The sequence below is a fragment of the Phyllostomus hastatus genome, unplaced genomic scaffold (genome assembly GCF_019186645.2).
Source record: "Phyllostomus hastatus isolate PE091 unplaced genomic scaffold, TTU_PhHast_1.1 phas_contig_159, whole genome shotgun sequence".
NCBI lineage: Eukaryota > Metazoa > Chordata > Mammalia > Chiroptera > Phyllostomidae > Phyllostomus > Phyllostomus hastatus.
In genome coordinates, this window is record NW_025333640.1 from 14,594,578 (window position 1) to 14,617,699 (window position 23,122).

General features: G+C 36.6%; 1 protein-coding gene across 1 annotated transcript; it reads left to right on the plus strand.

The window, feature by feature from the left end:
• Positions 1-4,177: 4,177 nt before the first annotated feature.
• On the plus strand, positions 4,178-22,066 carry TDO2 (tryptophan 2,3-dioxygenase). The gene is made up of 12 exons (XM_045831794.1): positions 4,178-4,326; positions 4,544-4,649; positions 5,863-5,953; positions 8,595-8,665; positions 10,716-10,843; positions 12,022-12,208; positions 13,872-13,979; positions 16,642-16,753; positions 17,912-17,969; positions 20,051-20,130; positions 20,787-20,877; positions 21,495-22,066. Exons 1-12 carry the CDS (start codon positions 4,292-4,294, stop codon positions 21,646-21,648), a joined length of 1,221 nt encoding a protein of 406 aa, XP_045687750.1. The 5' UTR covers positions 4,178-4,291; the 3' UTR covers positions 21,649-22,066.
• Positions 22,067-23,122: the final 1,056 nt, after the last annotated feature.

Here is a 23,122-nt window from a genome sequence, read left to right on the forward strand (position 1 = left end):
CACAGATGTCTAGTATAATGAACAAAGAGACAACAATAACATGCAATAGAGCTCCTTTTCAAGGTAGTGATAAACACTGAAGCCCAGTGGCAGAGGATTACTTTCTTACTGCTAAATAGTTGAGATTTCATTAGTCATTTGGATCAGAGTAAGGGATATATTATGATTGTCAGAAATAGTCAGTATGTAATAAGGGCACAGGCTCCTCCTTGGAGAGCAGGAAGCACATATCTTCCATGGGAATTCATCAGTGACACCATTGTTGATGCCCCTGTGTGATTCATACATAGCACACAATTGTCTAAGTCCCTGCACGGCAGCTTTCTGGGTTGCTTTCTTGCTAGAGTATGCTTGCTGCAGGCCAGTGGCAGGGTGGATGCATGTCAAAGCATATTTGACATTCTGAGACAATGGCAAGGGCCCGGTATAATCCACCTGCCATGTTATGGTCAGTGCTTTTGCCCTTGATATTTATTCTAAATGCCAAGGTAAGTTTTCTGTGTTTGAGAGAACAAGAAGTACATTCATAGCATGTCTACATAATATGGGCATGCATGAGGTTCATGCCCCTCAGTTTAATGAGTTCCCAAAGGGAATATACTCCTTGTGCACAGTCTTTTTATGTAGCCAATGGGTCAGCTCTTGAGGGTCATTGACTTTATGTGTCAAACTTGGGCCAACTGATATGCCTTCTGAGTCTCTTGAGGGCCTCTAACACTGTAGGCCAGTACATGGTATACTGTGACCTTCAAGACTTTTGACTTTTCCTGAATCTCATTCCACATTTTAGCTTACCAAAGTGGGTGGTGTTGAACTACTTAGTTGTTATTTCTCCATTGTCCCATCCTCATAGTGAGGCCTTTATAGATAGCTTAACGTCAGCTACCAAAGTGACAGGGCTTTGTTTGTGCATCAGCACAATCCCAGGAGATTGCAGCTCTGCCCACTGACTGCTTTGTTGGCTTCCTCCGTCCAGCCATATGGCGATTGTATTTGGTTGCATCATTACTGTGGTCCAATGGGGCGGATTGCCCCTAGTGGACCCATCGCTGTACCATGTAGTCATGGGGATTGGTACTTCACCTTCCTTAATGTGCACTCTAATAGCAGATATGTCCATAGGCTCATGTCAGTGTTTTCAGGCTTTTCACTAACATGTGTGATTGGGCTTTGAATGATATGTAGCTCAGCACTAAGTGGACTGGTCCAAAGAGTACATTGTTGCTATAAATATGCTTATGACTTGTGCAGGGTAGCAGATGGAGCTACTCCCAACTGGGGCTTGGCAAATTCCTGGATTCATCTAGCAATGGGGTATTGCATCTTTCCCTTCCCTGGCAGGGCTTTCATGATATTCCTTACATGCTATAGGCTAAGGTACGCTGCCAAGAGTTGTTTTTCCATGGGACTTCACCTTTGTTCAGTTCTTTTTATAATCAGGACCTAAAACCTAGGGGCACCTTCCTCCCATCTTGCTTTTGCCATAAGCCCCACCGAAAGCCCTCTGGATAGACTTAAACATTTAAATTACAAGTGCTGGTTGCATTCACCACCCCTTATATTTGTGTTTGTTTTAAATCAGTGTGCTCTTGTCTCCAATCCTAAATTGTTCTTTTCTTAACTAATCTGTACAAAGGACGTAACATCTGCTCTAGTTGGGGAATAAATGGCCTTCAATATCCAAGTAATTCTAAGAACGTTTGCAATTATTTTACTCTTTCTAGCATAGGATAATCTTGAATCTTATCCAGCACAGCAACTTGAATAACTTTTGTCTTACTTGACCATACGTACCCAAGAATTTGACAGAAGACTCAAACCCTTGCACCTTGTTGAGATTGATCCATGCCATCCTCCTAGATGCTCCAGGAGACTCTCCGACACCTTATGTAAAATAGCAAGATCATTACCAGTGAGCAGAATATCATCAATATAATGATGTAATCTTACCTTCTCTCTGCCTTTCCGTACAGATATTTATATTTCTTTTGCTACTAAGCCATGGCAGGTGGTGGAGCTATGCAGGTAGCTTTGTGGTAACACCTGAAACACCCAGTGTTTTACATTCCAGCTGAAGGTGAACTGATCTTGATTTTTTGGGGTCTATAGGAATAGATAAGGAGGTATTAGCAAGGGCTAATACAAAATGATACATTCCTAGGGATTTAATTACTTCACTCAATAACTGGGCAATATTAGGAACTGCAGCATGGGTTGAGGGAACTACTTTATTAAGCTCTTCGTAGTCCACTGTCCTTCTTCATGATGCATTTGGCTATGGACTGGCCAGACAGGGCTGTTAAATGAACTACGGGTGGGAAAAATTATGCCCACTCTGTATAGCTCTTTAACTGTGTGAGCTCCATGCATGCCCCCACCTAAGTAGTACTGTCTTACTGATACTACCCGCAGATGTTGCCAGAGCCTTTCAGTAGTAGCAGCCTATGCCAGGTGAGCTTCCCTTTCCAGCTGAGGTCATCTTCCAAATGGTGGTTCCCAGTGGCCAGCACAAGTGCCTCTTCCCAACAGAACCTCCAAGCACATGGGAGGCCAGACCACAGCAGCCACTGTAACCTTTACATCTTTTTTTTTCCTTTTTCTACCTTCAGCCTCTTCCATAGCTCTGCTACTCCAGCAGGTGTTTTGGGGCATCCTTGTACTCACACAGGGGTCCCTAAGCCTCCAATGTCTGAGTGCCTGGTTATTCTGGGATTTCTCCCAGCTGAGCCTGTTTTTCTTCCATTTTACCCCAGGTTTTTGTGGGGTCTTCAGAATCCTGCTCACAGAGCCAATTGTTGAGGGAAAGTCTCAAAAGTCAAAATTCAGGGTCAATTCTGAAGAACTAACACATAGGCTTTTTCAAATTCATAACAACTTTAATAGGAGAAACTTACATATGTGGGCAAAGCAGCTGCTTCCAGTAGTGGCCAGCAAGGAATAATCCACACCCCTCCCAGGACAGAGTTCGTTTTTTAAAAAGATTAATAGAAAGAGTTAATATCAAATGGCAGGTAGTTGTGTAGACCTCTGGAGAAAACAAGATCTCACAAAATTAATAGGTGAGCTAAAAATAACATCAGGGAGTTATTATATTTCACATAGTCATTAACCTTCTTCCTTGGGGCATGTGATTTTTCTTAAAGCAACATTCTGATTTTCTGGGTAGTGAGCCAAGTGTGAGTTTACAGAGAGGCAAACATCCCCAAAGAGTTCAACAGTCACAGAGAACTCACAGTCTCCCAGACGCCTTGCTTCTGGGGCCATATTATGTCTCTAACGTGAGTTCCCTTATAGTAAACAATTGCCAGAATGTTCTGTAAAAACCCAAAGGGAATATGGGGGATCTAGGATGTGATTTTGATGATTTCCCAGTTTACTTAGAACATAGCACTTTCATGTTGTTTACCCTTCTGTAAACCCACACTAAACATCATAATTTATTTTAGAGTCATAAAATCAGGATGTTAGGGTGGATTAGGATCTTTGAAATTACAATCAATTTTAAGTATTTATATATATATTTTGTGTTGGGAACCGCCCTGCCTGGTAATAATGTTTTCCAGGAAACATGTTTTATCACTAATATTGTTTGAAACTGTGGGCACATTATTATTGTTTTTAAGTTATCTAGAGACTAAACACCCTGATGTGGATGACTCCCAGTGCCCTGTAATTGGGATGCTACAGGTAACTGTAATTGTCCAGTAAATTTCAATATAATATAGCAGCCTGCTGCTGATTATGAGATGAGATTTAGGCCAGGAGTCCTGTGCAGGTGAGATGGAAATATGGTCTGAGCATGTACTCTGTCTCTGTTCTATACTGATTTTCTTTCCCCAGAGACATTCAGGTTCAGTATTTTTTTGTTTAGGACTTATGTAAATATTTGTTTTTTTACAAGCTGATCATCTTACATATCTTAATACTATGCCACATGTATCCTGGGAGTAGAATAGTTATGTTTTTCTTTTTAACTTGGCTTCTATTAATTTATTTAATGTTTGATATTTTGGATACAAAAACAGAGCTGGTCAAGTCAAATGATTCGGTTTGGCAGACTACTTAACTATTCTGGGAAACAAACTATCCCCAACGTAAATCCATTCTGAAGTTCACAGAGGTTCAACTTATGAACCAGTTGAAAAAAATGAGAGCCCAGCTGAAAGGACAGCTGATTGGCAGGTTCAGGATGAGCAGGATAAATAAAAGGCAGCAGCAGAACGTCTGCAAAGGTCAGTGACACACCACTGATCTAGAGCGATACTTCAGTGCTTCTCAGAGTGTTTTCAACATGAGTGGCTGCCCATTTTTAAGAAGTGACCTTAGGTAAGTAATTGCCTCTATTCTAAATATGGTTAGGCTCTTAGAAATGCTGAGTATGAACACTTTAGTTTCCAAATTTCCAGAGCATTGAAAACTGTCACTTTTGTTCCCTTGTTTAATAATTTATTTTTAAATAATTAGCAATAAGAGAATTTTAATCACTCATTAGTTACTGTGTTTTCTCAAGATGTATTTTTTCCATCACTTCTTTAATCTGCAGGCATCCTTTTGAAAAACTGTCTTTAGAAAACACTGAAGAAGATGAATCACAAACTGGTATAAATAAAGCCAGCAAAGGAGGACTTATCTATGGGAATTATCTTCATGTAAGTGGCTGATTGTCTTACAGTATTTAACTTCCATTGTTGGGTGTTTTGTTGTCTTTTTTTTTCTTAGTCATCACATAGTTTTCTGGACCTAATAATACCCTTTTTCATAGAAATTTATGCTTTTCAATTTTTGTTTGAACAATTCAAGAGACTCATATGAAAATCTCTCCAACAGAGGTACAGTAAAGGCAAAGAATGTAGAATCTGGGTGGAAGAGTATAAATGATCAAATTAGTGTAGATAACTGGAAAGTATTGTACAACTTGTAGAACTGAGACAAGGTCACTAAATCCCAAATGTTTCCAGAAAAAAATTCTCTTTTAAATCTCTTTTATAAAATAGAAACTTTTAAGGCAAATATTTTCTTGACATCATTAATAAATAAAAGGATGATACAGATGAGGTATTGGAGATTATTCTGGGGTAAATTTTAGCCTGTTTGTCTTCTATGTTGTTTAAGAAGTGAAATGATTAGAGCTCTCGATGACTTCATCAATGCAGTTCTAAGGATGAGCTGATGAAGAATGCTAAGATCTTAGGATAGGCTTTTTAGAGAAATAGAAGAATGGAAGTTTCAGAGTCAACTAAGCAAGTTATCAGGCTTTTATCACACATTTTCAAGAAATGGAAGAACTGTGGCTTGCTTCTCAATGAGTGTAATAGCATTTGTTATAATAGATCCTACTAAATATAAAATTCCTCAGAAAAAAACAAAAGCCACAAATTCAACGCACTATTTATGAGGAGACTCCTTAATTGTTTAAAAGAAAATAGAATGGAGTCTGAGAATTTGAGAATTTGGGTTATTTTTTCAGTACTGTATTCTACTTCATATTAAAGTTGATAAAAACCAAGTTTTGCAATTTCAAAATCAGTCACTCATTTTTTTTAGTTTTATTGCAATGTGATTAATATACAGCATCGTGCAAGTTTAAGGCATACAACTTGTTGATTTGATATCTTTATATATTTCAATATGATTATCAGTGCAGCATTGAGCTGACATGTCTATCGTGTCACATCATTACCATTTTTCTTTGGTGTGGTGAGAACATTTAAGATCTGCTCTTTCAGCAACTTTCAAGTGTATATAATACAGTGTTGCTAATTGTATGTAATCACTATGTTATAAACCGGGTCCCCACAATTTATTTATCTTACAAATGGAAGTTTATACAAAATCAGGTTTCCTATTTTTTTTTGTTTAAAGTTGGAAAAAATTTTGAAGGCACAGGAGCTTCAAAGTGAGATAAAAGGAAATAAAATCCACGATGAACACCTTTTCATCATAACTCATCAAGGTAAGTTGCATAAAAGTTTGGACAATAACTATTCCATAGGCATTTTGCATCAATAATGAGGAAACTACAATTGTTTTAACTGTAAAATGGTGAAAGCCCAAGGAATCTGCTTTGTTAAAAATGCTCAAAATACTTTGCTGTCAGATAAATTCTCACAGAACCTTCTATTGGGATTCAAAAGTCTTCTTTATGTTACTTTACTGCTAATTGGATCAGGTTGGTTTTTAAGCTTTGTCCTCAATCCAATAAGACATTTATCTTGGAATTGACAAAGAATTTTCAAGCTAATATGTTATTATTTTTCAACTTGGAACTTTTAAAAACTGCTTTCAAGAAATACATCACTCAAATTTATTATGATTTTACATACTCCCATATCAATCTGGTATTTAATAGAAATGGAAATTTTGTCTAAAATGTGTTTATCCTTTTTAGACTTAAAACCTGTAGGCAGTGTTTTGTTTCTTTTTCATATTTTAGTGACACTTTGCTTTGCTTTAATATTTTGTCTTTTCTACTTTCTTTAAATTTTATTTTAATCATTGTTCAAGTATAGTTTTCTGCCCTTTACTCCCATTCCAGTCCACCCACCCATCCCTCCCCACATCCCTCCCATTTGCATCCCCCCAGTTTTTGTCCATGTGTCCTTTATATTTTTTCTGCTTTTGAAATAAACTCTCAATTACAATACATCAAATTGCATTAAAAAGTGCCAGCCACTGGCACAGTATAGAGAAGCCCTCGAGTAAGGACAGATAGCAGCAACAGGTGGCAAGAGGGACAAAGTGATGAAGCAATGGTTACAAATGTTCACAAGAAACTAAAACTATTCAACAGGTTGTGCCCTGAAGTTAGCACAGGTCATATGAGTCTCTAATTTGGTGGATGGCCTCAGTGTAGTTGGGTTCAGATTCTACAATTTCTTCCAGCGAAGAGTTCCTGATTTGAACTGATCGCAGGGTGGCACTGGACCATCAATTAGTTTTTCAAAATACTGTTGTAGACCTGATAGATGTACTGAGAGACTTCAGCAGCTCTACACTTCAGCAATGGCATCCACTTGGGGTTTCCTGGCTGGCTATGTAGCTTAACCAAGATCCAAAGGCTATTAAGTGAATGTCAGAGGTTGACGCAACATACCCTATCTTTCCAAAATCCTCTTGGCAATTGTTGTTGTTTCATAACTTACTGGAAATAGGGCCAGCATTTTAATAACATTCCTTAACCTGAAGCTGAAGTTCATCCTTATTGGGAATATTCTTCCATGTTGCAAGGAAGACCTAGCTCTCCATTTTGCCACCATCTACAGAGAGCACATGGAGTGGGATGAAGGAAACATCCATATTGTTTTTCACAGGCACCTGCAGGTTATTCAGAGGTTCCATGTTCATGACTGGGCCCAAGGGTTTGAGAGGCAGGGAGACATCAGTGCTCTGGTTTGACGTCAGTGGTGAATGTTTGGCCAGAGGAGTGCTGGGGATGACACCAAAGCCATTCTTGTTAAGCTGACAGCAAAGTGTTATGTGCTGCAGAGCTTCATTGGGGAAGTGCATTTCCATATACATGTGCCCTTGGTGATGAGTAAATGCTTCAGAAATTCCCAAGCCTTTAGCTTTTACTGCAGGCAGCCAGACAGCCTTAGGAGCCACATTTCCAACAGGTGCAAATCGATCACTCAGACCACTGCTGGCCACAGCAACGATAGGTTAAGGAGTTAAAGGTTGCAGGCACTGATGACGTGATGAAGGATGGGCCCACTGCCAGACTTCCTCCAATGCCCCAGCCAAGGTCACTGCCAAGTAGACTATCTAGTCCTCCTCTCAAGAGATCCACTACTCCCACCTACATGGAGGATTCTGTGGCACATTGATTGGGGGACTGAGGTCAAGGCTTAAAAGGTCCCCCAGAAGGTTACTTTGAGAAGGAAAAATTGTTGGGGCTGTTCCAAGTTGGTGGCAGTGGCAGTGCCAAAATGGTCAGTGGTTTTTAAATGTAGGAGTCCATAACTTTGGGAGTTTAGAAAGTCCCTGAACTCTTATAAATTGTATGCAAAATTTTGTTAATATATATCTTAAAGAGGTCTGTGACCCCAAATTATTAAGATCCCTAACCCTAACGCTAACCCCAACACTGTGCTAAGTACTAAGGGAAATAGATGAGTAGGACAACATTTCAGATTTAGACGGTTCATATATGCTTGTCCTCCCATAGTATTCTAAGTGGTCAGAACACAAACTTTGTCAAATATATTAGGTCAGTAAATACTGAATTTTCAGTTTATACATAAAGTTGGGCATCACTTCTGCTTCTCCACATACCTCCATCTTCCAATGGGAAGGTAGAATTAGATCATGTGCTGTATCCTAAAACACTTAAATAATATATTCATTGAGATAAATCAGTGTAATGATAATACCTCTAAAGCATACAAATAATACACATGACACATTAAAACATTCAATAAAAGGGAACTATTATAAATTTATCACTAATATTTGGTTATAGCATAAAAAGGGCTATTTGATATTTATTAATTTTTGAATTACATTTTTATTTCTTTCCATGATTAACTATGTCTTATTTAACTATGGTCAAAGAGGCTCTCAGAATTTTCCAACTGACAACGGTTTTCTCATTGCAGCTTATGAACTCTGGTTTAAGCAAATCCTCTGGGAATTAGATTCTGTTCGTGATATCTTTCAGAATGGCCTTGTAAGTTATTGTCATAATAGTGGTTTCATACTCTTTTTAGAGAATGTAGAAAATATTATTAATATGAAAAATTTAATACCAAATAGTGAATTTTTACTTAATGAAAAAAAGCTTTTCAGTGGAAAGAATATAGTCATACTTTCCCAGTGTCATTGCTACCCTGAGCTCCACATTGCATTCAGGTCCCTTTCTTTTTTAAAAAATTTTTAAAATTGTTTTAATCCACACCTTAGGATATGTTTACTGTTTTTTTTTAATTTAATTGTTGTTCAAGTACAGTTGTCTCCATTTTACCCCCACCCCTCCCCCTGAGGCCAGCCATCCCCACTGCCCCACCCTTGATCCTACCCCTGTGGTTTTCTCCATGTGTCCTTTATAGATGCTCCTGAAAACACTTCCCCCTTTACCCTCCATTATCCCTTCTCACCTCCCCTCTGGTCACTGTCACTTTGTTCTTAATTTCAATGTATCTGGTTATAGGTTGCTTGCTTGTTTGTTTTGTTGATTAGGTTCCACTTACAGGTGAGAGCTAAGTATATAAAGCCAGGTGGTCAGGTTCCTTTCAAATTACATTTTCAAGCCTTTTGTTTGGAACCTTTTTTTTTTCCCCCTGAAGAATAGTTGTTTTAGATGATGGTAGATTTCAGAATAGCTAATATACAGCCTTTAATTACTAAGTACCAGAATTGTATTTCTAATGAATATTTTTGTTAGGGGAGGAGAGGAACAGTAATGAGGAAAGAAAACAGGAAGAGAAGGAGGAGGTAGGAAAAGAGTAGCAAGAGGAAGAAAAAGAGAAAGGAGTTGAGGAGGAGGGGAGGCCAATGAAGAAAAAGACGTGGGGGACCGGAGTGGGAGAACAGCAGAGGTTGGGCGATGGCAGAAATCTGCACTGCACTTGTGGGCCTCCACCCTGCTTGCTGCTTTCACAGCCTCCCAGACATAGAGCACCGCAGGTGCTCTACCAGGAAGCTCCTGCTCAGGAGGGGCTGAGAAAGAGAGAACAGCCATACACAGACAATGCTCTTCTTTCTATGTGAATACAATTCCATTTTATGCCAATGGCAACTAGGAAAGAGCAGATTTGTCAATGGAAAGAGCAGATTTACCCAGGTGTTGCTTAATCCTCACCTTACCTTTCCATGACACCTTGATCTTTATTCCTCAAAGCAAACTTACAGGAAAATAGGTTTAAAATGAGTGGGTTTCATGTTCCAGAATTTACTCCTAACTTGCTTCCATGTAATTTTCTATTTTTAAAGAAAGAAAAATGATTCTAATTTTGCAGACATTCCCTGCACACAATCTAGTTACCATTAGTTCAACATATACGTAGAAGGGGGATGCAAAAAAAACCCCAGACTTTATTTATTTAAAAGTGTGTATTTATTCTTACATGTTTAAATTCAGTAACTTTCCAAGTACTCTCCGTTTAATGCAAGACACCCATTGAGTTTTTTTTTCTACCTCTCAAAACTGTTTTGGAACTGAGTGATTTTGGTGCCTTTTAGTGCTTCTGCTGTTTTGTTTCACCTCTTCCAACTCGACAAAACATTTCCCTTTGAGGACATTTTTTTTTTAATCTAGGAAAGCAAAAACAAGCCACTTAGGGTGAGATCTGGTGAATGGGGGGATAGGACACTGGGGGTCATGCCATTTTTGATCAAAAACTGCTGAACACTCAGCACCATGTGGGCAGGTGCGCTCAGTAAATCGCTCATTGTGAAATGCGCAAACATTTTGAAAGAGTCTTCAAAAAACATTCACTGAAGCCGACACAGCCTCTCACAGCAGTTCCAACTGGTACCCTGACACAGATGGGTTCCTAGAACACTCACCTAGCAGGGGAGGCCTACACTACAAAGCACCAACCCTCCAGAGGATAATTCCTATTGTTTTGGAGTGCTCCCTCCTACTTAAGGCAAATTTTCATTCCAACATTCCTTTTTGAAGTAAAGATAAAATTAATAGGAACATACTGTTTGTGGACTATTTTTTATCTTCTAAAATCTAGAATTGATTACTCAGTGTTTTATTTCTTACCCATCAGGTCAGGGATGAGAGGAATATGCTTAAGATTGTTACACGAATGCACCGAGTGGTGGTGATCCTTAAACTACTGGTACAGCAGTTTTCTGTTCTGGAAACGATGACAGCCTTGGACTTCAATGACTTCAGGTGTGCACCTGTGGCTTTGTGATAATGCAGTGGGGTCGACCTTCTCACTGTTGTGGGATCAAAAGAGACCTTGTGTATTGTGTCACAAGAGGAGTCTCTTCTACTGATACTTTGTCACTATGAGTACCTGGGAGTCTTAATCACAAAGCATTTGAGGAGTTATTAAAACATTTCATCATTTAATTTTACATAAAAACATGTGACCAATTAATTTCAATTCATCGTTGTGCATGATTTTACCCCAAAAGAATTTGAGGCCACTTATTAAAATGGCTTAAATGGCTCATATAACTAAATTTCTAAAAAATTAAAAACTAAAAATAGAAGAGAAACTGGAATGATATATAAAGAAGGATTTCAGCAAAACTATCAGAATAAGTTATGGATTGATTTATAAAATTTAGCTCTACATTTTTAGGCAGCCAAAGTCACACATATATATATATATATATATATATATATATATATATATATATATATATATATGAAAAAGCAGTTTTATATACCAAATTTGTAAGTAGATTTTCCTAGACCGTTAGGTGCATCTGATGGTATAATGTGCCATCCAACATGTTTGACCATCAGAGAAAATGTAAAAGAATTCCTTTGCGGTTGATTTTAAAAAGTATAGTCTTAGTACCAATTAGATGAAGGATGTTGACAAAGAGGTGGGTATATAGGGTAAGAGTAATAACATTTTCATCGTCTATTTTGCCCCGAGGAACATCCCCTTCATTTCACTTGTAGTATCTTATTGGTGATCATAATAGTTGTAGGTAATGATATCATCAGTAATATTTAAAAATGTAAGTTTTAGGAGGGATTGAATATTTATAAATTATAAATAATATTTTAGCACTATTGAAAAAAATGTTGTTGCATGTCCACCCATCTTTAAGAAAAAACTTAGTACACATATGTAACATTTTACAAACTATACAAATATTTCAACTTTAAATTGATTGACAGATGTCAACAATGATGTTAAAGTAGCTCATTTCCTTTGCTTCAGCAACGTCCAAACCATAGGTCCAACTCTAGGCAGTCGTGTGTCTGTGCTCTTGATGATATATAGGGGAGTGAAACTGAGAGTCTCTCGTGATAGATAAATCATTACAGTGATTTATAACGTCAACACATTTTTTTCTTTCTCTTCTCTTCCCCTATTTACCTAAAAGAGAGTACTTATCTCCAGCGTCTGGCTTTCAGAGTTTGCAATTCCGACTATTAGAAAACAAGATAGGTGTTCTTCAGAGTTCAAGAGTGCCTTACAACAGAAGACATTATCGTGATAACTTCAAAGGAGAAGATAATGAAGTGCTACTTAATTCGGAACAGGAGAAAACACTTCTGCAACTAGTGGAGGTACATTCTCAAATACTATTTCTAAGGTCTAACTTGGTACATTTTTTCTTCTTTCATTTTTAAATTTATATTTTATTAATTATGCTACTATAGTTGTCCTAATTTTTCCCTCTTTGTGCCCCTCAACCCAGCACCCCCTACTCCCTCAGGCAATCCCCACATTATGTTCATGTCCATGGGTCATGCATATAAGTTCACTGGCTACTCCATTTCCTATACCTTGCATCTTTTTAACTCAGCTTCCACCAGATAAGAATTGTGTAACTCCTATCAAAGTTTGGTCACAGTAATTGTAATAAGAACAGAAAGTATTTATACAAAGACTTAAATGTGTAAATTTAACTAATTATAATAATTAAAATATTAAGAACTCTCTTGAGAATTTTAGAAATATCTATATAATCAGTTATGTGTTAATATCTAATTTTTTAAACATCTCCACCAAGCAACATTTAATTAGTTGATTTTTAGACTAAGTGTGGTTCATTATTTAATGAGCTTTAATTTCTTCAATATATTATGGGTAGGGCAGGGGAAAGTGGTGGTGGGAAAATGGAGACAACTGTACTAGAACATCAATAAAAAGTTACAAAAATATTGTGTAATTGAATAGTCCCAAAAGTTGAGTATTTTTATGAATTAAAGAATATTACTAAGAGTATATACTCCAGAATTTTTTCTTTTATATTTTAATCCACCATGAGTCTATAATAGTTTTGAGAAATTTTTAATTTGTTTATTCATAAATAAATTATTAAATAAGTAGTGTCTTGATTTCTTTTACAGAGACTTTTTCTTTGCAGATGAAACTTTTATTTTAGTGAATTATAGAGTTGTGTTAAAATATATAATGCCATATATCAGCTTATAAAGATAGGGATAAAAATATCAGAAAGCTGATTTCAAACCAAAAATAGGATAAATGAGAACCCACAGGGATGCATGAATTAGGTTTTATTTAGATTAGATTAAAAAGTCTTTCAGAGTAATAAAATAATTGAGTAGTTAGTGGGTTTCAGAATTGTTGATTATACCATGCTCCTGCATTTATTACACATCATAATTCCTTCAGAACCTAAGACAAAGTATTTTTAGAATAAACCAAAACAATATATGTTTTCATCAAAACAATATATGCATATGTTCATAGGTATATACTGCATTATTTTGGACTATAAGATGGACCCCTCAATTTTGGGAGGAAAAGGGGGATGCATCTTATACTCCAAATTTAGCCTACCTCGCTCTCTGTGGGGGGGTGCAGTGGTGCAGCAGGGTCACAGGTTATTAAATATTTTACCACATTTTTTCTTCAGTTTTTTTCTATTTTCCTCCTTTAAAATGTAGGTGCGTCTTATGGTCCAGTGTGTCTTACAGTCTTAAAAATATGGGTAGAACAAAACTGTGATTTGTGATAATATATTTATAAATAAAGATAAACATCAGTGATATGATTTCCTGAAAAATTAAAAGATGAAATATAATAGATTTCTATTTTTAAATGAAGAAATTGAAGGGAAAATGTTTACACACAAAAAACCTTATTGCATATATTTCTCAAGTCCATGAAAATTTTGTTTCAAGTTCATAAATGCTAGTTATAATATATCTTACATATTTAAAATTTTGTAATATGTTCACTTACAAATAATGTTTACTTAAGGCATGGCTGGAAAGAACACCAGGTTTGGAGCCAGAAGGATTTAACTTCTGGAGAAAGTTGGAAAAAAATATTGTTGAAGGCCTGGAAGAAGAATTCACAATGATTCAGGTATTTATGATTCCATACATAAGTATAAGTTTACTACAAAAGTACTGGGAATTTTTAAAAATTACTATCTACTTACTCCAAACTTTCACTTTTCTTATATTCTTTTTCTTTCATAAATGTGTCTGCTTAGAATATATTACATGGTTAATTTAATTCTATTTATATACAATAAAAATTGAATTAAGTTTATTGTAGGCAAGGTTTTATCTATAAATAGATGAGATTAATAGACCTTTTTCATTTCTATTGAAAATTTCAGATTATGACCAATTCTAGACAGAAGTAGGCTCACAAAAGACCTGTCAACCAACTATACTTAATCATAGAATTTTCCCTTGGCTCTGGGCTCTTCCTGGAGGTTCTCAGACAATGCCAAGTTTCTCACTTAAGAAAATACTGTTGATTCCTCATGTCCTTCAAATTACAGGCCTCCTCCTTTCTTCATGACTGAATACATTGAAGCGTTGTTTTAATTCTATGTCTTGAGAGGCTGTTTCAGGTAGTACTTCATTCAGGGACTTTGAAGTCACACTGCATGGACTCAAGTTTCACATCCATTTCTTAACCATGTGACATTGAGTATGTTCTACAACTTCTCTTTGCTTCATTTTCATCATTGATAAAATAGAGAATAAGAGTATCTACTTCATAGGATTATTATAGATAGTAGATTAATATTTGTGAAGTGTTTTAGAACAGTACTTAGCATAATTATTTTTTTTTATCTAATCTTCAACACAGTCCAGTCTGTCTTTTTGTCCTATGATTCGCTAATGCCCTCCATGTACATAAATCCAATAGCCGTTTTTTATCTTCACTTTTCTTAAGCAGACAGTAACATTCAATACTAATGACTACTTACTCTTTCTTAAGCACTCATCCCTCTGCCCCCATCTTGGATTTGGGACACAATATTCTGTCTTCATCTAATTCTCTGGTTCCTATTTCTCTTCCTCTTTTACTGGCTCATTTTTCTCTGTCAGACCAATAAATGGAGGCATTTCCCAAGCCTGCATTAGCTTACAGAGTTGTATCCTTTCTCTGTGCTATTTCACTAGATGAACTCATTTATACCCACTGCTTCAATATCTACTTATACACCAATGATTCTTAAACATTTACCTTTAGCACAGATATCTCCTTACATTTCAGATCATATATTTAACACCTTAATTTATATTGCTCCTGGTCTTCTCAAAAGCACACTAATTAAAAAAAACTTCAAAAACTTTCCTTCTACCCACTCTAGTATCAACTTTGTCTTCTCCAAGTTTTTCTCCTACAAACTGTCTAGTTCGTCAAGTCAGACACATACAATTGGTCCTTGGCAACTTCTTTACCAACCACTTCTTCAAGTTATCACGACATGCTGCTAACTTAACCTACTAAATAGCTCTCATGTATCTCCTTTTAATCTACCACCACCTCTCAAGTACAGATTCTCATTGTTTTCCACCTGGACTAAAGTCGTGTTCTTTCAACTATTTTACAAGGCTCCTCAGTATGGCTCCATTTCAATTTACTCCCCATACTGCAGTTTGAGCGACCTTTTCAAAATGCAGATCTACTCATGTGTTTCCTTTGATTGAAACTCTTTGATATTTTCTCATTTTTTTCCAGCATAACCATCAAAATCTTTAACATAATCTTCAAGGCATTTCATGATCTCATGTGTGCCAATCATACTAAATTTTCTTTAAGCTAAACTTAGTTATTTTGAATTTACCACCATATCCTTTTATTTCGTATTCCCTGGGCTTGGAATAGTCTTCCCCTGATAATTCCCTTTCATTCTTCAAGTCTTGGCTCAAGGAAAACTTCTTCAGGAAGGTCTTTCTTGACCTCTTTACTACTATAATTTATCATGGTGCTATACTGCTCCCGTATACCACTGTGTGTTCATGGTCACAGCTTAATACTCAAGTTATTATTTGTTCTATGTCTTATTCCCACCAGATAATATATTGCATAATATCAGGGGACACAATTTTTGCTCATAATTTTATTGATCACTTGAGCATGACATTTGCTAAAAAATTAATATTTAATTTGCAACAGTATGCATACAAGTTTTTACCGAACAGCTTGGTTTTTCTAGGAATTGAAGATAATTGGGTTAATTAATTTTTGCTCCAACTTAACAGAGTTGTAAGTAGAGCATGTGCTATAGGCAGAAAAAAATTTTCTTAAGCCAATCAATAGATATAAAATGAATAAAAATATTTGGGTGAAATATAGCTGAGAAATTATATTTACAGAATTTAATACTGAAAATAGAGTTTTGGTTGTGTTTCTAGTTTTCCTGGCTAGGAATTCTTAACTTTTCCTAAGTGGAATTGCTTTCCTTACTGTGTTAAATAATTTCCATCAAAACGTAGATCAATATTGATCACTTGTATCTAGTTATATCCTCTTGAATCCATGAAAAGAATATTTGAGATTAGCATATCACTTAAACTAAAATAGAAGAATGGAACTAGTGACTGTGAAGAAAAGTCCTTCTCATAAGTCATAATTTCCAAGTTCTAATATCAGATGAAATGGTAAATATTCCAAGTACAACCTTTCTGCATCTGGCAAATCTACTTCTCACATGCAATGTTTTCTAAAATTAGAATCTACTCTCTCCCATGAAAATACTAATGCAGTATTTTCCCCAAAGGCTAAAGGAGAGTCAGAGGAAAAAGAGGAGCAGATGGCTGAACTTCAGAAACAAAAAGAGATTTTCCTCTCCTTGTTTGATGAGAAACGCCATGAGCATCTCCTTCATAAGGGTAGGTATTTTATTCTAAGGATTGTTTTCTGGCGCTTTACTACTGTGACATCCAAAGATCAAACCCCACTCGGGGGAAATGAAATGAAAATTGGTATTTCACTCATACAAATAAGAATTCGTTAATGTTATTTATTATATTAACAGGTTTAAGTGTCCAGTTTGTCACAAAGACATTGGCAGAAACTTTCATAATATATCAGACATAAGGGATACCAAGGTACATTAAAAATGTTCTCTCAAGTAGTTCATAGCCTAATAGGGACAGGAATAAGACAATGATGCCATTGTAAGAACTACAGGAGCAGTAAGAGAGGGAAGGAATAACTTCATTGGGAGGGCAAGGGTGGCTTGGCCAATGAAATACTTCTCAAGCTGACCATGAAAAACACACATTTAGACTTCTTGTATAATTAATGTTGAGGTATTGGTTTTTGAAACTAATTGACCATTATAATCAAAATACTTCTATTATTTAACTCCTTTCTTTGATCTGTTTGAAACTCTGTGTTCATTTTTTATTTGGAACTTTTATTCTAAGTACCTATAAATCTTTTGGGAAAGATAGAAGTAAAAATTAATTTTTATAATACAAGTATAAGGCATAACAATATATGAAATTAGTGTGAAATTCTATCAGCTGAGATGTAGTCAGCCTTGGTTTTCTATAGAACTTGAGTAACAAATAGCAAAATCTTGTTTTCCTATAGATAGAGCAACGCAGAAATTTTATATAATGATTGAAATCAAGTGATTTTAAGTAATTCAAGTAATTTTAAGTAAATTATTAAAAACTACTTTCAAATGAAATGTGGAATAAATCTTGTTTAACTTTTTAAAAAGCCATCATCATACTATTAACAATAATTCTATCACAGAATTTAAGTAGTTTCTGTATATATGGCTTTTGTAACACATTAAAGGTTTTGAGAATTTAGGGTATATATATGTGTATATATTTAACTTGCCTTTTAAATTCTGATATTAAAAGAATGATTTATATGATAGTTTTCCAATTTCAAGCTAAGGGATAAAAATGTTAACCTAAAAGCTACATTGTTTTCTAAAAACATAAAACAATTATTTAAGGTGATGGTGTCAAATTAATACAACTATCCTAAATGGCCTATTAAATTAAAACTCGCTGTGTGTCTTGCAGGTGAAAGACGACTGTCATACAGAGCACTGCAGGGGGCCTTGATGATATATTTTTACAGGTAAAAGCAAATTAGAAAAGAAGCAGAAGTTAAAACTGAGGTTTGGATATAGATAATGCATCACATATAAAGCCTATAAATTGCAATCATAGTTCTAATAAGTTATTTAGTTTAGGAGGAAAGCTTAGGAAATAATTCATTGTGAGGTTTCATGAGGTTTTCTCTCTCATAAATAGTAAAGGTATAACTTTATTTCTGTAGTTGGTTTAAAAAAACCCATATGAATTAATCAAATATTCTTTTAGTAAAAAGGAGTCATGGACATGGACAATAGTGTGGTGGTTGCTGAGGGGAGGGGGTATAAAAGGACTAAATTGTAATGGGGAAAATACAATACAGATAAATTAAAAAATTCTACTATTGCATGATATTGTGTCCAGAAAGACCACCATGCTGTCTGCCTCAGAAATGGTCATGGAATGCGTTCCATCTTTAAACAATGTTGAGGAGTTATTCCTGTTTTATAAAGGCAAAAAAGAATGGCTAAAGTGAGAACACCTTATAAACTGTCATTCTACTTATTCAGCAATTTCAAGTACAATCGCCTTCACTGTTCAATGCATTTGAGGTGTCCTTTGAAAGTCCACGTACTCTTTCATACACATGAAGATCTCACCTTCATGTTTCATAAATTAGATGAATGAGAACAATGGGTAGCACACCAGGAAAAATACCTGTATTTACTGGGTCTTTCACTAACTTGCATTTATTTAATTTGTAATCCTCTCAAATAATTTTTCAGAATGACAACATAAACCAATTTTTTTTTACTCTTTTCCTAAACTCTTACTAAATGTATGCCACTCAAGTTTATGTATCCAAAGTAGAAAATTTACTGAGAAGGTTGAAGGATTAGATATATGTTGGGAACCACCCTGACTGGTATCAGAAGCTGAAACCCCCGCCTAGGCTAAGGCTAAGGGAACTATAAGCCAGCAAGGAGACAAAAGCTTATCTCCCTGGCAGGAATGCTGCTTCTGCTGCTGAACCCCAAAAAGCTTGGTCGGTTAGCCAAAGATGGGTAAGATTCCCCAAGGAGGGAATGATCTAAGACAGGCATGATCACTTTGGGAGCCCCCCCAAAAGAAGGACTTGGGGGGCTGCAGCAAAAGGGGGTGATGGACCCTCGCTCCTTGGCTTTGACATAGCCTGAGTTCTCTTCGTCTGGGAGAAAAATCTCCTTATCTCTTGGTTGCCTAGGTTCCCTTGCTCCACCTAAGCCTGAAACAATGACAGGGTGGTGCAGCTCTGTGCTGAAAAGGGCGGATTCCCCGGGTGATCAGGCCTAAGAAAGAACATGTAAATTACTGTGAAACCTGCTTTGTTTAGAATGCTCTCAGTTGAATGAGAAGGGTCCAAGGAGGAAGTTAGTTTGTTCCTCAAAGTCTTACAGCTCTTTGACCCCGACTCAAAATAGACCCTCAGACTTCCTTGTTTTCTATAGTTCCTTACTTCCCCCTAATGAGTACTGTACTGTACCTGAATTATTATGCAAAATGAGTCTAATAAAAGCAGGTATGGACGGTAAATCGGGGCGTTCCCCACTAGGGGGGTGGCCATTTCGTCCCTACTTCTCCACAGAAACTAGTCTGTCTCTGTGCATGTTTATTCTCGCGTGTTTTTCGACGAGCCATCTGCAGCGTTCCATGATCACTGCTGGCCGGTGACCCATGCAACAGATATATACTACATATTTATATGTTTTGGAGGAAATAAAAAGCAGTCTTTGTTTTTGAGCTTTAATATCTTTGTTTGGAAAAAGTTTTTGACTGTACTAACTGGAAAATCGGAGCTGGTGTATATGTCTGCCTATTAATGAGGATCAATGTTAGGTGTGACTCTGACTGGTTACTTCATTTGTATTACATGGAATAGTCTAGACTCTTCACACAAATGATGTAAGGTGAGAGGTAGTGTCGCCATTTTTGAGACGAAGAAACTAAGACTGATTGGGTAATTCAGAGATGCCACAGCTTCTCAGAGCAAAGTTGACATTTGTTTTAAGGGCCAGGAGATTATGAGAGTCATGTTCTTCCCAACACACTAGATTTGCTTGAATAAATTTCTTATTTCTCCTTCAGGGAGGAACCTAGATTCCAGATCCCTTTCCAGTTGCTGACTTCCCTCATGGACATGGACACACTCTTGACCAAATGGAGATGTAAGTCTTCCCCTTCATCCCCACCCCACAACTCTTCTCCTCGATCTTGTTCCTTTACCTGTTTTCTCCATCTGCCCTCCTTCCTGCTCTCTTCTCTCCCATATTTTTAGTGTGAGTTGTTAAAAAAAAATTGACAATTATTCTTTCCTAGGGTCCACTTATCCAATATACAAAAAGGCACAATGCCTGGAGCCCAGCGTGACTTTGGGAGCCCATAAAAATATTTTATTTGATAATCAGAAGGAAAAAATACATTTTAGGTCCAAATAAATGTTTTACTATATAATAGTAACTTATTCATCTTTCTGCCAATATGATTTAAAAATATAATTTTAGTATTTTTTAATGGAGGAAGAGACCCATAAAGAAAAATGACTGGAGCTCATTAAAATCATACTATGGCCCTGCTCTCCCCTACTGTGTTCGCAGACTAAATGTAAATATGGTTGGAGACAAATAGGATTCTGAACCAAGTGGGGTGCCAGGCAACCTGCGGGCCTCATCTGGCTCTCACAGGTGAACGTTCCATATGGCTAAGTGATAAGGCATGAGCCCCATTCTCAGAAGCAATAGCCATTATTGACCCTTTCCTTTTAGAACATTGGGGAACTAATAGCAGAAAAGTATCCATGGAGTTAATTTGTGTGTTTACCTAGATAACCACGTGTGCCTGGTGCACAGGATGCTGGGCAGCAAAGCCGGCACTGGTGGGTCCTCCGGCTACCACTACCTGCGTTCCACAGTGAGGTAAAGACAAAGACTTCTTTGACTTTTTTGACAAAAAGTTTCGCAAGTGACAGAACAGGATTTGAACCAAAATTTGACTTTAAAGGCCAATGCTCTTCTGCTATAAAACTGCAACAGTTACAATAGTGGACTAACAAACACAGAAGCGACTTTTAGTGTTATAAGCACTCTGATGAACATTTACTATGAATCTTAAGATGGCATTTCTATTTTTTAATCCATTTATGTCAGTTACTTGGCAGCTACTTTGCAGGTGGGAATATTATCCAGTGAACTAAAAACTTTGAATGCTTTAAGTTCATTATTTTGAATACTGTCCTTTAAAGGTCAGAAACAGGACAATAATGAGACTAAGTTATATTCTGAACCTGCCTGGTCAAGATCAATGAAACATGTAATACGGTTTTATGGGCATGGACTTTGGATACAGAATAAAAATGGAGCAACCTTAATGCTAACAATACTTAATGTAATACATGTGATATATACAACATGTAACATACAATATTGAATACTAATTATTTATGGCAAAATACTATCTGAGGAAATGTTTTGATGAAAAGTTCTAAATATTTCATTTCAACAAATCTAAAACATCTGTGTGTGTTTTTTTCCAGTGACAGGTACAAAGTATTTGTAGATTTATTCAATCTGTCAACATATCTGGTTCCCCGACACTGGATACCGAAGATGAACCCACTTGTTCATAAATTCCTGTACACGGCTGAGTGTTGTGACAGCTCTTACTTCAGCAGTGAAGACTCAGATTAAAACTGTCTGCAACAATCTATGAAGAACACAGATTTCTGCATTTTTTCTATGAATTTCCATGAACACAGAGTGCTAATGTAACATATGTATACACGTAGTTAAGCACTGCGGTGCTCTGATTCAACCTCCGAAATAATTTTACTTCATTTGTTGTGATCAGATTAAGTACTTTTGAGATGGCAGAAGACATTGAAATAAGAAATTAAATCAGTTAAATTCTAATGTTGTACATAGGGTATTTTCCTATTAAAAACCTGATGTCCCCTGATGTTTACCTTAATGTAGCCATTTCATGTAATCATTCTCATTGTTTCACATTTCATAGGCTTGCAAACTTCAACTATTTCAAATATTTTATGCAGTAAAATGTGTGATTCTGTACAAACATTCAATAAAAAAGATTTTGAAGTAACAAAAATTAGTCTTTCTGCAATGTGGTGTTTTGAAAACATTCCTTGCATTTGTGAAGCCTGCCCAAAGGGGGTTTACCTGACAATTACTCCAGTAGCTTAAGTAACTGAGAGAGCCTGGGAGCTCCAAGTCCATTGGGATAGACCCAGTTCCTAGAGTACAGTGCTCCTGGAACACTTTGTGGTTCCTCCGTGTCTCATCTCTTCTGTGCAGGTGTAGGGTTTAGTCTTCCCTGATGTAGACCCACTCTTCCTCACTCAGGCTGGGACTCAATTTTAGCACCTCTGAACTCCCAGAAGGGCAAAGGAACTCTTCTCAGCTCTAATGCTTGTGGTCTGGGAGGGACAGTTTACTCAAATTCACAAGAGTGAGGCAGGAATGAGAGTTCCTTCAAGTGAAGAATGTTCTTTCCAGAAGAAAGGGGAGGAAAAGAGACTAAGCAACGACTCAGTTCATTTCTAATAACCATTAGACTTGAAGTTTAGATCAGATATGAGCTTTAGTTCTCTCTTACTGGCTTGGCCTGGATATTGGCAACACTTAATTTTTTGCTATGAGAATACACAATATTATCAAAGGAATCTAAAACTTACATTGACGTTGACCTAGATAATTTTATACATAGTAAGTAGCAAGCTCTTGTTGGAATTGAACTGTTCTTTACTGTCAACTACACATTTTTTTTATGAAGATCATCTTGTTCAGCCCATCTCTAAATTACAGTGAATTGTTTGTGCCCTCGTGGCCCTGTGCATGGTGTGCATACCTGATGCAGACACCGGCCTGTAGTGTCCACGTCATTATGGATAAAATGAGACATTCACACAAACTACCAAATCCAGTGGAGGAAAAGGGACAACATGGCTTTTCTTTCAGGGGGAGCAAAAGCCTTGGCCCTTGCCATGACCTGCCTTTATTGGGTTTCTCAGCACATTACATGATGGTCCTCATTTACTATGCACAGGTTCGCTTTAGGTTGTTACCTTTTATAGAAAACAAAGGAGTCAGTGCTGCTAATCACATCACAGAAGAGAGATATTTGCAAATGAAAAGGGAAAAGTAG

Excerpts from the sequence above, each read along its gene's own strand:
- TDO2 (XM_045831794.1), top strand. The coding sequence starts at position 4,292 with ATGAGTGGCTGCCCATTTTTAAGAAGTGACCTTAG. Across the intron at positions 4,327-4,543 it reads TTTTTAAGAAGTGACCTTAG|GCATCCTTTTGAAAAACTGT; the intron begins GTAAGTAATTGC and ends TTTAATCTGCAG. Across the intron at positions 16,754-17,911 it reads TGAGCATCTCCTTCATAAGG|GTGAAAGACGACTGTCATAC; the intron begins GTAGGTATTTTA and ends TGTGTCTTGCAG.